The 17,535-nt window shown below is 37.1% G+C and overlaps 2 protein-coding genes across 4 annotated transcripts in view; one reads left to right on the plus strand and one right to left on the minus strand.

Moving 5' to 3' along the window:
- The window catches only part of kif18a (kinesin family member 18A), a 34,120-nt gene extending 24,236 nt beyond the window's left edge, over positions 1-9,884 (minus strand). The window contains exons 1-6 of one of the 2 annotated variants that reach the window (XM_084406039.1): positions 9,726-9,884; positions 8,743-9,115; positions 8,067-8,224; positions 5,722-5,826; positions 5,508-5,618; positions 3,744-3,941 (exon numbers count right to left, since the gene is read on the minus strand). In XM_084406039.1, the coding sequence (XP_084262165.1) occupies positions 3,744-3,941; positions 5,508-5,618; positions 5,722-5,826; positions 8,067-8,224; positions 8,743-9,061 (891 nt within the window). In that variant the 5' untranslated portion in view covers positions 9,062-9,115; positions 9,726-9,884. The remainder of the gene's footprint in view (positions 1-3,743; positions 3,942-5,507; positions 5,619-5,721; positions 5,827-8,066; positions 8,225-8,742; positions 9,116-9,725) is intronic. The other variant, XM_084406040.1, reaches the window with a different exon arrangement.
- Positions 9,885-10,864: 980 nt separating this feature from the next.
- mettl15 (methyltransferase 15, mitochondrial 12S rRNA N4-cytidine) overlaps positions 10,865-17,535 on the plus strand; it is a 75,514-nt gene continuing 68,843 nt past the window's right edge. Inside the window, exons 1-2 of one of the 2 annotated variants that reach the window (XM_084406042.1) lie at positions 10,865-11,005; positions 11,452-11,731. In XM_084406042.1, the coding sequence (XP_084262168.1) occupies positions 11,486-11,731 (246 nt within the window). In that variant the 5' untranslated portion in view covers positions 10,865-11,005; positions 11,452-11,485. Of the gene's footprint in view, positions 11,006-11,142; positions 11,239-11,451; positions 11,732-17,535 lie in introns of those variants that run through there. The other variant, XM_084406043.1, reaches the window with a different exon arrangement.

The following is a 17,535-nucleotide window of genomic DNA, read 5'->3' on the forward strand; positions in this document are numbered from 1 at the left end:
GTTCACAACACAACGAAATGAATCTACAACACAACGGAAATGAGCCACAACACAACGGAAAATGTACAACACAACGAAATAAAGGTGCAGCACAACGGAAATGCTCCCGACCACTAGAGGGCTCTCGGAGCACGATAAAGTTAGTTTTCCATGCCACTGAGTCTAAAAAATGTACAACACCACTTAGTTTTAACCAAGCGTGCCGCACAAGCCCTCAAAAGTGAAGCCAAAACGTCTCGATCGCCCCCCGGTGACTGGTCCTAGTATAGGTTATAAGTCCCGCCTCCCCGTGTTATTCAACGGGACGTGAGACCAACTAAACAATTAAATTACACTTCAAATATCTTTTTTCCAAAGGTGGTTTATTTCATTTGCTGTCATTTTTATCACGCTGATGTAAGTTCAAGTGTCCGTTTCAAAAATAAGTTGGCTTTTAGTTAGTTACGTGATGCGGTGGTGTAACGTCATGATTGACAGCTGTGATTGACAGGTTCTCTGAGCGAAGTAGTCACTGAAGCACCAACGGACATTTTTTCGGGATCTTCGGAGGACTGAGGAGATTGTATTTACTATATTTTAACAAGCCTCTTGTCTAACTGCAATCAATTTGTAAAAAAGTGTGCAGAATCCACTCTCCCTCAGTGCATTCTGCGAGAGTGAGGGCGGAGCGTTGATTTCGTGGCTTTACTTCCTGCTCACGACTGCGCAGGTCTGGTCCCGAGATCGCTACTGCGCAGACTCAAGTTCCAATATGTCAGCGCCATATCGGGACTCTGGCGGCTTCAGTTCTCATCAATGGAAGAGAGCGAAGGGGCGTCGTCCATATTTTTTTTACAGTCTATGGTTTTAACAGTATGTAGCTAACCATTGTATATCGACATTTATTAATTCAAAATCACCTACGTGCATTATAGCTGCATATTTATACTCTAGAATGCTTTGACGCACTACCAGCGCATGATCCCTAAGGGAATATCCGCCAATTCTTTCAAGTTGTTAAAACGTATAATTTGTATTAATTAAAATTACTTTTAACATTCAAAAACAGACATGTTCAAAATCCAAAGCTTGATTGTATTGGTAGTAGACTGACTTACTACAGCTGAATTTTTTCCAATACCTCCCTTCATTACAGTAAACAATTATATTTTTAGGAAATTTCTGTAATATAATAAAAGTTTTTTTTCAAAGGTTGTAGTTCCTATTAACCAGACTGACTTACAACAGGTGAAATTGTGCCAATAGCTCCCAGTACATAATTTTTTTTTTTATAAAAACATTAGGCCTACTGTAATTCACCTAAAGGTTTTTTTTTTTTATGTCCCAAAGCTTGTGGTAGGTTCCTAGTGACCAGACTGACTTATTACAGGTGAAATTGTGCCAATACCTTACTGTAATTCTGCAATTCACCAAACGCTTTTGATTAATCAAATTATATTATAATAAATTATACGTTTTAACCACTTGGTGGAATTGCCAGACGTTCCCTTAGGGATGCGCTGTGGTAGAGCGTCAAAGCATTCTCCAGTATAAATACGCAGCTATAATTCATGTCGGTGATTTTGAAGTATATTTTATGTCGATATACAATGGTTAGGCTACATACTGTAAAAACTAAACGTGGTATTGATATATTAAGACTGCCGACTCTATAGAACAATGGCAAGGAAAACTAACTTCACCGCTCCGAGAGCCCTCTAGTGGTCGGGAGCATTTCCGTTGTGTTGCGGCTTTATTTCGTTGTGTTGTACATTTTCCGTTGTGTTGTGGCTTAATTTCGTAGTATTGTGTTGTGCAATACTGGGCCACCGTAGGGACTGGAACTACAGATATGCTAGTTATAAATACAGTAATCATTACTTTATTTAGGCAGAATAAGTTTGTTGTGTTTTCCAAGCTCATTAATGTTAGCGGTCTTCCACTGATAGCCATGGCATTAGCTAGCTTTGTGGTTAGCTAAAGTCTATGATAAGCCATAATTTAGTATATAATTTATACTTTTTCAAAATAACGGGCCGGAGAGAGATGATACGTCTCATTGCTATAACTGTCACGCTATTAAAGAAATACATCTTCAGTCACATTGTCCGAGTTAAACCGACAGTCAGTCAACTATACTGTAACAACGTAACGTAATTACTAGCTAATACCGTTTCATTCTCAGCTTAGCCTACATGTAACAGCAGCAAAACTGGACATGGCAGTCACAAATTTTGTCATACTTATTTGAGTTAAGAGAACTGATGGGGATGTTCTTTTAATTGTTATTCAAGCAATGTATGTCTTGTGAGTGACAGTTGCCAAATTACCATAAATACACTTCACAGATGATCTCAGTTGTGGATGTTCGCTCTGCCTGACTATTGCCAACAGGGATGTTATAGAGTGCCCTCTGGGGCCAAACTATGCAACGCCAAAACTCATTACATTGTGTTTTGTCCATTTTTATAAAAAAAATATAAAAGCCATTATAAATGCCGATACTGATAGTTTGGAAAATGTCTAATATCGGCCCGCCGATATATCGGCCAGGCTCTAAAATATACATTACAAATATAGTTACAAAAGTTATTCAGTCAAGAACAGCGAGTTAATTTTGTCTTTGGTTGGCTGCGGTCACTTTAAGAGCTGCACGCATACGGTTAAAATGATGGGTTTTCTTGTTCAGCTGTTTATGCTCACTTAAGACATAACTGACTGTGTTTACGAGGATATTTTGACATTTTTCCGTTCAAGTGCAAAAAGAACCAGAAGAGAACTCAGTTCAGTATCACGCAGTATAAAGTATGAGACCCATTTTTGTGCTTGCGCTTTGGATGTGTGCGCAGCACAGAAAACAGTGCTCGATTCTTCTTGCGCTTGAATGGTTTAAAATCACATTAAAATACCCTTTTCTGTGAGTGTGCTTTAAATGTGTGTGCAGCACAGAAAACAGGGCGCAATTCTTCTTGCGCTTGAATGGTTTAAAATCCCTTTTTCTGTGAGTGTGCTTTGAATGTGTGTGCAGCACAGAAAACAGTGAATGGATCTTCCTGCGCTTGAATGGTTTCAAGTCATATTAAAATGCACAAAAAGGAATCAATAAGAGGAATCGAAATGCGCACATCTTATCGAGTCCCTGGTTTTTGGAATTTTAAAAAGTTCTAAAATGGAACCGGTTCTCGATACCCAACTCTAGACCAAAAAAACAACAACAAATATATACAAGGCCGCAATTTTTATATTATTCTAAAAAAACACACACAATTAATCAGAAAAGTTTACACCAAGAATGAAACATTAAAGTTTGATTCTATGAGAATAGGGCAGTCCACACCACAAATATAACAATAACAATACAGAGGAACAACATCATTGGAATCACTTTCAGAATATTTTTCCAGCTGATAAAAACATTGACAGCCAATCAGAATCTAACCAACTTTAACAAGCTTGAGCATTTAAAGATGACATAACTGCAGCATGCACTTACAATAAAGAGAACACTGCCATATGTTAATGTGGACACTAATATAATAATCGTTCTAGGTGTTAAGTCTTTTGATTAAAAGACTTTTAAGATAGTGAGAAAAAAATTCTAAATGTCCAAACCTATAACTAAAAGCGTACACATTTAATTAAATTGCAGCCCATGTTTACAACATCAAAATCGCATAAAATGTTTTCAATTTAATAATAAAAACAGATCTCTTTTCAGCAAGATCTGGGTAATCCCTCAATCTTAACGGGAGGTGTAGACCTACTTTGGGGTTGGCAAGCGTGTTGATGACGTTCCCCAGGGCGAGGAGTGAGCGGTTGATGTTGGCCCCTTCTCTGAGACGAGCCCCATTGGCATTGGTCGCACTGGCTCTTTCTGAGCCGGCCAGGTCGATTAAGCTCATCTTGGCCACACGAACATTTGGATTGAGACTGGCAGTCTTATCCTGCTGCCTCAAGTAGATCTGAAGAAAAAAGATGGAGCGAGAACATTTCTCAGGCTGAATATTTATATTTTCTCCTGACAACTTTATAAGCCAGCTGACACTGGTTTAAATTTTGCAGTTAGCTCTGAAACACCCAGATCAATTGATAGATGACTGAGATGTTGGATTGCAGAGAAGATCAAAGCTTTATTACATTTGAAATCACAAACTACGTTCATGAGTATAGGTAGGGCTGGGCGATAAAATGGCATTGGTATTTATCGACGGTACACCATTGTCGGTAACGATATAAAAAATGTTTTCCTAAAAATGCGCGCATTGCTGGCGCGACCACAACGTTGCCCAACATCAAATGGCAAACAGAATGAAAGCAGAATGAAACTGTGCTACTCATTATTTTGTGCTTCACGGACCGTTTATCAGTTTGGACCAATGCAGCACGAGCCGATCTTAATCAAGCGACACTGTTACTAGTACACAGTGCTAAGAGATCCAGTAAAGGAAGCATTTTAATTCCCCACTGAAGTAATAACATCGCTGCGAGATCTGAGAAGCATTACAATTTCTCCGTTATCAAACAGCGCTGACTTGGAAACCAGGAGAAACATTGTGCCATGAATGAACTAGTTATAGGCTTTAAGTCCACAGATCAGCAACATTCACCATGGATTTAATGTAGTAACACTAACTGTAACAATGGAAGTTTGGCAGGAATAGTAAAATGTTTTCAAGTACGTCACACATCTTTTTCCAGCACTTCAAATCTCAAATAGTATCATATTTTAATGTTATTTTTACTGTGATGACCAAAACATTATTTGTTCATCCTTCTTTTTTTTTTATTAAATCAAGGAAATTTCTCAGGCATTTCTTTCTTTTTGCTGTATCAAAAACATACCTAACCGTGAATTTTGTGAGCCGTTACACCCCTACTTATTACAGATGTTGATCTGCCTCAAAGTTTGCATTGATTGTTCTTCGTTTACACTTTTTTTGTAACATTTTATTTAAGTTCAAGAGTTTCTTTAACACTTACTTTTTTTTATCTTAATATAAGAAATAAAGAAGATTTTTTGTTTACTGCTAAAACTAAATATAAGTTGTTGTTTGCCTAAATAATGTGGATAAATAAAATAAAAACAGTGGTTTATATTCAAACTTTTCTACTTGTCTTTAAAAAATAAAATTAAAACATAAATTAAAAAAATGTCAATAATTAAAAAAATGTCAATAATTATCAACATCGAACGATATGAAACATAATATCGTGATACATTTTTTAGCTATATCGTACAGCCCTAAGTATAGAAATAAAATAATCAGAGAAGCCAAACAGCTTGATTTATTATTGCCTTGTCAAATCTTCCAGGAAATACACAAATAGCACAAAAATCAAATTGTCTATTCACGCAAGTCATCTGATAGCTCACGCTCAATATCAAAACAAGAGGATTAATGTAAAGTTGCTCAGGCCCATAGGGGTGCCCGCACACAGAATGAGGCCTAACAGCATAAAAAACAGTTACACAGAACCGGATGTGATATTTACAGAGAAAAGAGGCAAGATAGCGAGAAGCCTTTTACCTGGAATACGGCGTGGGAGCGGGAAGACGAGGCGTTCATGTCAGTGGGGTGCTGCGTCCTGTTTCTGTTGCCATAGTCAAGAGCTTCAAGGATGGTCTCTGCAGATTTGGGCTACAAAGTGTCACACACACACAATCAGACAAAGCAAACCAATGACAACTCTTTGTGGTCTATGGTGAAAAATGCACAGATGACACATGCAGCCCAACTTCACCTGGTGCAGGGTGAGTCCTTGAACCACAACTCCGTTGGAGCCATCCTCTCTCACCGCTAATGGACCAGAGTTAGTTAGCAAATCCCGAATCTGTTCATTATAAACCTGTTCCAGAGACAGTGCAGAACGTTATTGCTCAGAAAACAAAAGGGCTGACTAACTCAAACTGCACAAGGAACAATGAACTAGAGTGAACACAAATATAGCACTTTTTGTGCACTCAGTTTTTCCTCTCAAAGGTGCACTCAGTTTTACCCCTCATTAAAAAAGTGCTTAAAAAAAAAGCATTGTAATGAAAATATTTTGCTTTTGAGTGATTCTGCATCCACGCTGCTAAGTGTCAGTAGATGCCTGCCATATTTTGACTAGTGCAAAAAACAAACACTGAGTGCACCTTTAACACATGCACAGTACCGTTCAAAAGGTTGAGGTCAGTAAGACTATATTTAACCAAGATCAAACTAAATTGAACAAAACTGTTAAAAAATTTGGAATAACGCATAAAACATTTGCAAATAAAGCAGCGTTTCCATTCCATGTGTTCAAGAGAACAAAATCGTCACTTCCTGGGGAATTGACAAAATATCTGCAATACAAATGAAAAATAATATCTATTTAAAAATAAAATGAAAAAATTGCTGCAATCAGGGAAGCCATTAGCCAGGTTTCAATCACAGATTTGCACGAAACTTTTGCAATATTTTCTAAATGTCGATAAAAAAAAACATTGTGAAACGATGGCATTTCCATTCAACGATGTTATGCGAATAAAACGTAATTATCCTCTTGTGACAATTAATTCCAAAAGTCATGACAAAAGATGTTAGTAGGTTTAAGTATATCGCAGCCACCACATCAGCCATTATTTTTTATCGAAGACGTAGGCATGTTATCTGTAGATGACCTGTAAATGCGAAAAAAAAAAAAATTCCATTGCAGTTTTCCAAAATATTCTTTTTTCAAACTGCCTGAAAACCCACCTCATGTGAGCGTATTTTTTTTTTTGCTACATGTATAAAAAAAATTCCCATTGGGCGTATTTTCAATTTACTCAGTTTGAAGGGTAAAGGACACTTAGCTATTTTGGCTCTTTTTTCCAACATCATAAATGACTTGCATCTCAGAGGAGACGACGAAACACGTTGCGTTCAGATGCCAGGTTTTTGGGAACGCAATCATGTAAGATAATGGGAGGTAATTAAACTAAATCATTCAGACATTGGCTCATGAATTTCAGATGATCAAAACAATAAGACTGAAGACTGGAATAATGATGCTGAAAATTCAGCTTTGCCATCACCGGAATAAATTACATTTTTAAATATTAAAATGTTATTTTAAAGGGGACCTATTATGCAAAATTCATCTTTACATGGTGTTTGAACATAAATGTGTTTCGGCAGTGCGCGTACACAACCACCCAATAATGGTAAAAATCCACCCACTTCTTTTTTTATATCCATAAATCATAAGCAGTGTTTCAGAATAAGCTGTTTTCAGTTTCTAAGCAATGTGACGTCATGTGATTGCTTGTGTTTATGTGAACTTTGTGTGTTTTTGACATAACTCTGAGTGCATTTGACAGTTTAAGCGCAATAAGACGTGAAAGAGAACTTAGTTTAATACTCACGGGACACGCCATCTCACATCCAGCTTCTTGTGAGTGTGTGCTCAGAAAACCATATTTAATAAGTTTAGATTGATACAGCTTTAAAACGCATGCAAATAATAAACTTTCATGATGACGAAGAACTGCAATGTCACGTGAGCGTGACCGCGATAGAGATGATAATCAAAACCAAACAGATGTTTTAGTTTTTGGCAGAGTATCTACTTCATTGCATTTAATGACACAGGCATGAAAACAGCATATTTTTCCTTCCACTCCAAAACGGGCATTTAGCTTACAACATGGTATAATAAATGATCTGTGGAGTATTTTGAGCTGAAACTTCAGACACATTATGGGTACACCTGAGACTTATATTACATATTATAAAAAAGGGGCATAATAGGTCTCCTTTAAATTGTAACAATACTTCACAATATTACTGTTTTTATTGTATTTTTGTTAAAATAAATGCAGCCTTGCTGATGGTGAGCAGAGAGACTTCTTTCAGAATCATAAAAAAATAAAAAAATAATAATTATATATATATATATATATATATATATATATATATATCTCTTAACCGACCCCACATTTTGAATGGTAGTGTATATCAGTGATGGACACATAAAATACTAAAATCCTCCAGCTATCAAGAGGTAAAAAAAAACTACAATAAATCTGAATTAATAAATGCACAATACTGTTTACAGTCAGTGGAAATTTGAAACCTCACCTCAAGATAAGAAAAAGCTATGTTAAATACTTTGTCCTCCTTGATGAGGTCCATACGAGCAAACAGTTCCTTCATAGTGAGAAACATCACTCCAGGGGTATCACTAGTGCCCAACATGGTGTGCGTTTTTCCGGCTCCAGTAGCTCCATAAGCAAACACTGGTCAAATGAAAAGACACAAATTTAGGAATAAACTTGATCAGCTATACCACTGCCATAATGACATGAGCTATCTGAACAGTCTGATTTCCTGAGAAGTATCAAATAGTGACAATAAATAATTGCATCTAAAAATGACACATTTATAAATGACCAGGGGTGTGTTTCCCAAACATATTGTATGTTTGATCGTAGAGACCATTGGTGTCAATAGTTCTACGATCTACTTAGGCTTATGATGCTTTTGAGAAAAATATCCCTCTAGCAAGGTGGAATGAAAAAACAAACAAAAAAAACACAGGCCTTGCTCTTGTAGCAGTAACAAAATGTGAGAAAGGCATCAGGCACTTCAAAAACTTTTATGCCACTGACATGGATTCACATTTTGTATCAACTTCAAGCAAGACAAAGACTGTCAGCCCAAAATTGGATAATAAATCCTGGTTTTACTGCTGAAACCAAGTACATGGCACAGAAAGTTACTTTCAGATTCAATGAAGAGAAATAAAATGTCTCACCAGTGCAGTTGTAGCCATTCAGGACACCATCCACTATTGCTTTAGTGGTGTTCTCAAAAACTTCCAGCTGTGAAGAGTCCTCACCAAACACGCTGTCAAATACAAACTTGAGGTCCTTATTGGCTCTCTTTCGCACATCCCTGTTGCCTACCCGCTGTCCCCGGAAAAATGTCACTTCTTCCTCTTTAGGATCGAAGACAAGCATGTGGTTGTCAACAACGTGGACAACCTTCTTGCAATTTCCATCCTTTTCTTTGTTGTTTAAAGGACGAACACGAACCACCACTTTCACGTGGCTGCACACCTCCACATCTGACATTGTCTTGTTTTACAGCTTCCCACTGAAAATCTCTGCTTCTTGATGTTTGTGTATCTGTACAACAAGAGAATAATTTTTATAAACAGGGCGATTTCAAACCATCTGACAGTAATGGAAATAAAATACAAGAAAAAGAGCAAGTTACAAATAATTATTCGGTACTTTTTATGTAGGGAAAAACAAATCCTATGACACTTAACGTTATTTACTTTTAAGTGTCGAGACATGCTGGAAACATACATTAGTTTGTTTTATTGTGGCTTGATACCATTATAAATAAACTCTAACAGAAGGGGGCTCAACATAAGAAAACTAACGTTGAGCCTCATACTGCATATCAGCCAATAAAATTCTCTCATAGACTGTAACTTACGCAGGATGTTTTAGTATAAGGCCATTGTTGAAACCAAACCAGCATACTGCAAACCAGATTTGGTGCCAATTCATTTTAATCGCACAGTAACACAAGGCCAGTTACATTCATTACACGCTTGACTATATCATCCGTCTATAAAGTTTAGTTGATATAAGTTACTTTAAAACTATTATTAGCATTAGTTCGTAGCATCTGCTAGCGTTGCGCTAAAAGCTGCAGCTAACTGCTCATTCATTTAATTTGAATCACAAAAGATCAAGTTAACGCAATAAAATGTGTATAACCTACCATCTGATACAATCGGAATCTACGGCGAATGATTTGGCTATGGTATTAAGAGAAATTTGTACTTTTAAAGCCTACATTTGAGCTGATAGTAAGCAAATCCAAAACCAAAAGCGCGAATATTTCAAACACAAGCTGCTGTTCCGTCCCTGCATCTGATTGGATGAGCGCATTCTTACGTCGGGACGTATGACGCTATGACTGATTCTAGGCGAATGAGAGTTTTATTTACGGTGGAATATTGCATAAAATATATAATTACTTTGAACAATATGATTTCGAAAACATGTAATATATAGCAGATTTCAGTTAAGTGATAGCTATGAGCGTACTTTGAATGTTACTTCACGGAATGTAATTTAGGTTCCACATCCTGCGACTAAAATTAGTTTTTCCGTTTTAAGGATCTAAAAAGAGCCCATTTTTTACTGCACACAGTGATGTCACTGATCTATTTTGCCCCGATGATGTTTCAAAGTATTGGAATAAAAAGAAGATAGAAGCGCTTTGACTGATTAAACATGAAGACAACACACGACTGCCGTTTCAAAGCTTCATGGGGAAAAATACACAGACTGATATGTATAATCCTGATACTTCCATTTTTTCATATATTCATAATCTTGAAACATGTACATATGGCAGTAATCACATTTATGCCATGTGGAAAAACCCAAAGCCCCATTTTGATTTAACTGATTGATTATTAAATTGTATTGTAATATTAAACGAAACAAATTAAAAGTATTTCACCAAACCAAACCAAAAGAGGTATTTCACTTTCCCGACAACATATATATGTATATATATATATATATATATATATATATATATGCCTGTAAATGTATAAAATTATGTTAATTTACTGCTGTATCTTTCTATTAGTTCTAAAAAAACAAACTTGAGTTTGAGACTCAGTTGTGAATAAAACACATTATTTCTTTAGATGCATGCATCACTGAACTATGTATGAAGTAAACTATTTGTGTGTAATTTGAGAAATTGTGATTAAACTGATGAACATTAATTGAAGTGTCGCATATTTATTTAGTCACATTCTGCATATGTAAAATATCGCTATAATGTATCTCAGTGTATTGTGCTGGTCCTCTTGCAGGAGGAACACAAAATCGTAATTTCTTGTTTCTTCCGGGAGCTGTCACAGCTGCACTCATGAACCTCCACGCTGAATAAAGGACCAAACAACCTTGCTTATTAGTATATAGCGAATAGCGATTAATCAGTCATTCACAACCTGCTGTATTGTTTTATCTGTTTGCATAGTAAGTTCTATGTTTACGAACTGACCTTTGAATATTATATATACTGTATGGTGTGCGGAGACGTTTGTCTGTAAATACATCACGTGTTGACAGACATGACAAATACATGCACTTTGATCACAAACACATCCCTGAAAAACCCTTGCTCTGGCGTCCTGCACGTGTCTTTGTGTCTCGTATCATATTGGCGGGAGTTTCTCATGCTGCGACATTTACACATTATAAACTGATGGGTAATATTAAATGTATAAGAAAGTAGTATATATTATGACTTTTCCATGTTCACACCATATTTGCATTTTTAAGTGATTGTGAGTTAAAAATATCACCGTTTTTTTAATTAAACCTTTAATGACACTTGCAAAAATGATACATCTTGGATTATACAGCTTGTCAGTATTATTCTCATTGTATCCATACCTTTTTTTGTCCTCTTTTCTGTGCAGAACCACAGAAAACGAACAAACTATATATCTTTTCATGGTTACACCTTGCAAATGGACATTGGGACTGTGTAAAGACGTGATTCCTGACCACGGCTCCAGAATGTTCAGACGATGTAGGAGGAAGTTGTGGCATCCATTGAGGCCCTATACTGGCTCAGTGCCTTCAAACCCTTATTCTGAGTTAAAAAATTCAGAGATGTCAACCCAAAGCGAGAGACCCTTACACACACCAGTCATGGTGAATGAAGTGTTGCAGTTTCTGGACATCAAACCCGGGCAGGTCAGTCAGTTCTTTATCTAAAATCAGCTTTCACTGAAATAAAGTGTTTACACTGACTATACATCTATATCTAGCAGTTTGTGAGGTCACATTTGTGTCATTTGCATCTTGGACTTATATTTTTTTGTGGCTGAATCTGTAATGATTCCGTGCATAAAGACCTACACTGTCAGGAAAAAAGTGCAAAATTATACATTTAGTGGTACAACATGGTACTTTATCTAGCACTAAAAGGTGCATTTTAGGACAGTACATTAGAGTAGTAATATGTATGTACCCTTAATGTAATAGTATGAATGAATCTTTTAGGGGTAAATAAGGTATGTCCCTATTACGGCACTGCCCCAGTGACAAGCTGTATTGTACCCCTAAAGGTACAATATTTGCAATTTCTTTAGTCAGTTTAGTAATTTAGTTATTAAGTCTGATTTCATTAGATAAGATTGCAAATTGCCAAATGAATAAATGCAAAATATTGACGAATATTTACCCTATACCAAATATCTTTTTGAATAGCAATATCATCAGAAATCATGTGATTCGTGACATGTTTAGATGGAAATAATTAATGAAAAAGACCATAACGTGCATCCTTTTTAACTCCTACACAGGGTGCAACATTGAACTTTAGTGTTTGTGTATTTGTGTATGTATGTGGGAAAACCTGGAGGCGGAATGTTGACTTGTCATCATCGCCATGTTAACCACATGCCGTCTTGACAAGAAAAAAAAGTTGTTCGTCACTAAAACTTTTAGGACTCCCGATTTGTTAACTGTCCCCTCTTGGGAAGGGTAGGGAAGTTAGCAGAGTGCTCACAGACCTTGGCGTACTCTAACGTGCGAGCAGGCCAGATGGGCGTGAGTCAAAGGGCCTTCTGCTCTAGTGGGCAGCTTGAGATGGGCATCGCTGGGTCCTACCGCTCAAATCGTTGCTCATGCAGGTGGGGGCTCCGGGTCAGTGACTGAGTCAGTGATGGCACCACTGTTGGGTTGTTGGCAGATCGTGGGGCACCACAGTACCGCACCACTCCTGACTAAGGTTTGCACCTCTTAACTTCACTATCCGCCCATGGGCCAACTGGTGCAGAGACAGCCTGCCAAAGGCCTGCGTTTAACCAAATAATCAAATAAAAAATAATGAGACCGTCTGTGCTTCAATAAGGAATGCATCTCACAGATGTGTTTGTGTATGCAACGAGGTTGTGCGCCATTTAGAATTGAATTGAGAATGCTTTTTATATTCTGCATTTGAAGTTGAATTGAAGTGGCAAACAGGAACTAGAATTGAAAACTGAATTTAAGGAAGGAAATTCTAATTAATTGAAATTCATAAAAACTCAAATAAGTGCAATTTAAGAAAGTTTGTTAAGATTAACTTTGAATGTTGACATGACAGCCGTGTCTAAAATGTTGAAATGTGTACTTTACAATAAAGTCAATTTGTGAACATTATTTATTGCATTAGCTAACAATAAACAACTTTTTCTACACTATATATTAATCTAGTTTAATGTTAGTTTATAAATATTCTATTATTCATTAGTAATTCATGTTTCATTTTAGTAATTCATTTTTCATACATTAATGTTAATTTGTACAACTTGATAATATTATAAAATGTATTAATATGCATAGAAAGTAGCCTTGATTATTAAATGCTGTAAATGTACTGATCATTAATTCATGATGCATGTTGACAAATGTCAACAATTTTTTTCAAAAACTTAAACACTTTTAAAACATGTCTTTTAAACATAATATCCCAGAATTACCTGTTGAATTTTGTTGAATTGCAATTGAGTAAATTCATCTTCCTGTCATTCCAATTCAAAATCCATTTCAACTAATGGCCAATTAAATTCAAATTTACTCATACGTGAAATGAAAGGAAGCCTATTCTTCAACTTTGAATTTACCCTACCCTGGAATGCAATGGCACTTGGTTTGTTGGCAAAAGAGCTCCTAGTAAAATTGCTCCTCCTAGAGAGCATGGTGAAAGTATATTGACTATTGATAACAGAATAGTTTTTTAAAGGAGCTGTATGTAAGAAATGTATTTCAATTAATCATAAAATGGCCCTGATATGTCACTAGACATTAAGAAATCATGTTCATTTCAAATACTTATATCACTGACAACAGTAGTCCGGCCAGGATATTTAAAAAGTGAAGTTGCAGCCCTCATCTGATGTTGATGTTGTCATGTTGTGTTTTGGCCTGAAGCGCCACCCTCCACCTATCTACCTATCACGAAGTCAGTAGTGTTTCGGCATCGGGGTTGCCAGCTCTGCTCTAGTTACCACAGCTACGTAGCAGCCTACGTTCCTGCTGTGATTGAGTGTGTGATTGCAGTACCAGTTTTGGCCACAATCTTACATACGGCTCCTTTAAATTCATTTGTGTTTTAAATTATATATTTATTTATAAAAAGAAATCGCAATTATTTATATATATATATATTTTAGTGGTCGACCGATATTGGTTTTTTGATGGCTGATGCCGATATCTTAGAGAGCAGGATGGCCGATATAAAGCCGATATTTTTATTATATACTTTATATTTATTTTAATCAATATTTTATAAATTTTAAATAAATTAGAAAACAAATCTTTAAAATAAACACGCTTATACTTTAGATGGCAACTTCTTGAATCTGCAATCCTATTACAGTATTTTTCACAAATAAAGTAATTGTTTAAAAATATATGAATATGTGAATAAAAAGTAAGTAAACACTGTAACATTGTACTCAGTAATCTGGTAATATTGTGCGCACTGGTGATCATATTTTTTCAAATAAAGACAAGGTAACGCTAATATTACATACAGCACACAGTGAAAACGATATGAATATGACACAGTGGGCAACTGGATATAGCACAGCATATTTTAAAATGAAAGATTTAAAGTTTTTCGATCGCGTCTCCTGAAGCTGATCTTCTGTTTGCATTCACTCACTTCGCACGGACCGACCGTCACTCACAGTCACACGTTTATCCAGGCTACAAATGCACACTTCACAAGATATCAGCTGGAATCGATTAAATCTGCAAGGTTTGTGAAATTAAATGTTTATTAGATATTCAGAGATTTGTTTAAATGATGTAACGTTAGATGCGCATTTGCTGAATGTTGACAGTAAATGAGAAAGTATTTTAGCCAAATTTTTTGCCTTTTCTGTAACAAATAATATAAAAGAAACACTTTACTTTTTCGCATACCATTTACTTTCTTTGTTTACCAGTTCTGTCTAACAAAGTATTAGATATGACTGACAGAGATCGTAAACTAATGAAGACGGAGAATGTGAGTGAGTGCTGCCGTTCTCTTCTCAGGCGCTGGTGTTCTCAGCGCCACCTGTCAAAATAAATGTCTGGAGCGCCGTCAAAATAAAAGTCCCGCTTCCAACACATCGGCCAATCAGAAAAACTGATCGGCCAATGCCGATATTTTAAAAGTGCCAAATATCGGCCGATATATCGGCCTTGGCGATATATCGGTCGACCACTAATATTTATATATATATATTAGGGCTGCACGATTTGGGCAAAATGTCATATTGCGATAATTGAGGTCGATATTTCGATTGTGATTGCGATATGCGATATAATAAACAAATGGTTTCATGAGTCAACTTGCTTGGTTCTCAAGGAAAATAAATGCACACACAGATTAGTGATAATCTGCCTAAAGAAAAAAGTTCTTTAGTCAAGAGCAGTGAGTGTTTTTCTCTGTTCCCTTTGTTCTTTGATTAACTTTAGCGACAGATATAATTAGTGGCTACTGTGTACTGTCCCTTTAAGACCAGTCGCTGCTGTCAGAGACGCGGATCTCACACGCGCCTCATTCTCTCACGAGTCACAACTCTTCACGTTCATCATAAGACTACTCTTATGTTATGAAGATACTCGACAAAAAGACATTTTTGCATAATTGTGTGTTATTGTTCGTTCAAGCTCGAAAGAGAACTGTATTCTGGCATGCTGTTTTGTGCGCACGCACGATATTAGCTCGAGTCTTTCTGTGTGTCACAGTCAGGACATTCACAGGCAGCGCGTTCTTTTTTGTCTTATCGCGCATGAATGGTTTAAAAGCATTTGCATGAATAAGAGCGGGATCATGTAACACTAGCCAAAGGATGCCAAAAATTAACAGATGCTGCGTTAATTGCGTTAACAGCGCTAATTTGTTTATTTAATATAAAATCGCAGCATTTTGCATCATATAATCGCGTAGGATTGCGATATGATTAATCGTGCAGCACTAATATATATGTATATGTATATATATATACACTGAACAAAATTATAAACGCAACACTTTTGTTTTTGCCCCCATTTTTCATTAGCTGAACTCAAAGATCTAAGACTTTTTCTATGTACACAAAAGGCCTATTTCTCTCAAATATTGTTCACAAATCTGTCTAAATCTGTGTTGGTGAGCACTTCTCCTTTGCCGAGATAATCCATCCACCTCACAGGTGTGGCATATCAAGATGCTGATTAGACAGCATGATTATTGCACAGGTGTGCCTTAGGCTGGCCACAATAAAAAGGCCACTCTAAGATTGTGCAGTTTTATCACACAGCACAATTCCACAGATGTCGCAAGTTGAGGGAGCGTACAGTTGGCATGCTGACTGCAGGAATGTCCATTAGAGCTGTTGCCCGTGAATTGAATGTTCATTTCTCTACCGTAAGCTGTCTCCAAAGGAGTTTCAGAGAATTTGGCAGTACATCCAACCGGCCTCACAACTGCAGAATACGTGTAACCACACTAGCCCAGGACCTCCACATCCAGCATCTTCACCTCCAAGATCGTCTGAGACCAGCCACCTGGACAGCTGCTGCAACAATCGGTTTGCATAACCAAAGAATTTCTGCACAAACTGTCAGAAACCGTCTCAGGGAAGCTCATCTGCATGCTCGTCGTCCTCATCGGGGTCTCGACCTGACTGCAGTCCGTCGTTATAACCGACTAGAGTGGGCAAATGCTCACATTCGATGGCGTCTGGCACTTTGGAGAGGTGTTCTCTTCACGGATGAATCCTGATTTTCACCGTACAGGGCAGATGGTAGACAGCGTGTATGCCGTCATGTGGGTGAGCGGTTTGCTGATGTCAACATTGTGGATCGAGTGGCCCATGGTGACGGTGGGGTTATGGTATGGGCAGGCGTATGTTATGGACAACGAACACAGGTGCATTTTATTGATGGCATTTTGAATGCACAGAGATACCGTGAAGAGATCCTGAGGCCCATTGTTGTGCCATTCATCCACGACCATCACCTCATCAGGGCTCAACATTAAAAAAAATCCCCACTGGCCCCCGGGGGCCAGTAGATCAGAGTTTTGCTGGCCCCTTCTATATTTTGACTGGCCCTGAAAGAAATATAAGGAAAAGCACTTTTCCATTAAACTGTATTTATTGTATACATTAGGATTAATCAATACAGCAAAGGGAGTATAGGAATTAAGAGAGAGCCCCTGGAGACATGCAAAAATAACCAAATTGTCATTGTAACTATGAATGGTTATTGCAGTATATATTATTTTTCCTGCAATGAACATAGGCTCGCCAACACGGAGAGAATGTGGTTTTCACAGGGATCCATTTTAATAAGAGATTCCACTTTTCCTCCTTTCTTCCCCTTAGCCCCTCCCTTTTCTCCCTCAGCAGTCCATTTTATTCACTGGACCTCCTCCTTTTTTTGTAAGTAAAAGTTTTGCATACTTACCAAAAATGCTAAAAATAAACGTGTGAGAGCGTGTTATAGGCTATGTCATGTTATAGCCAGATATG

Source organism: Rutilus rutilus (assembly GCF_951802725.1).
Source record: "Rutilus rutilus genome assembly, chromosome: 3".
NCBI classification, from domain to species: domain Eukaryota; kingdom Metazoa; phylum Chordata; class Actinopteri; order Cypriniformes; family Leuciscidae; genus Rutilus; species Rutilus rutilus.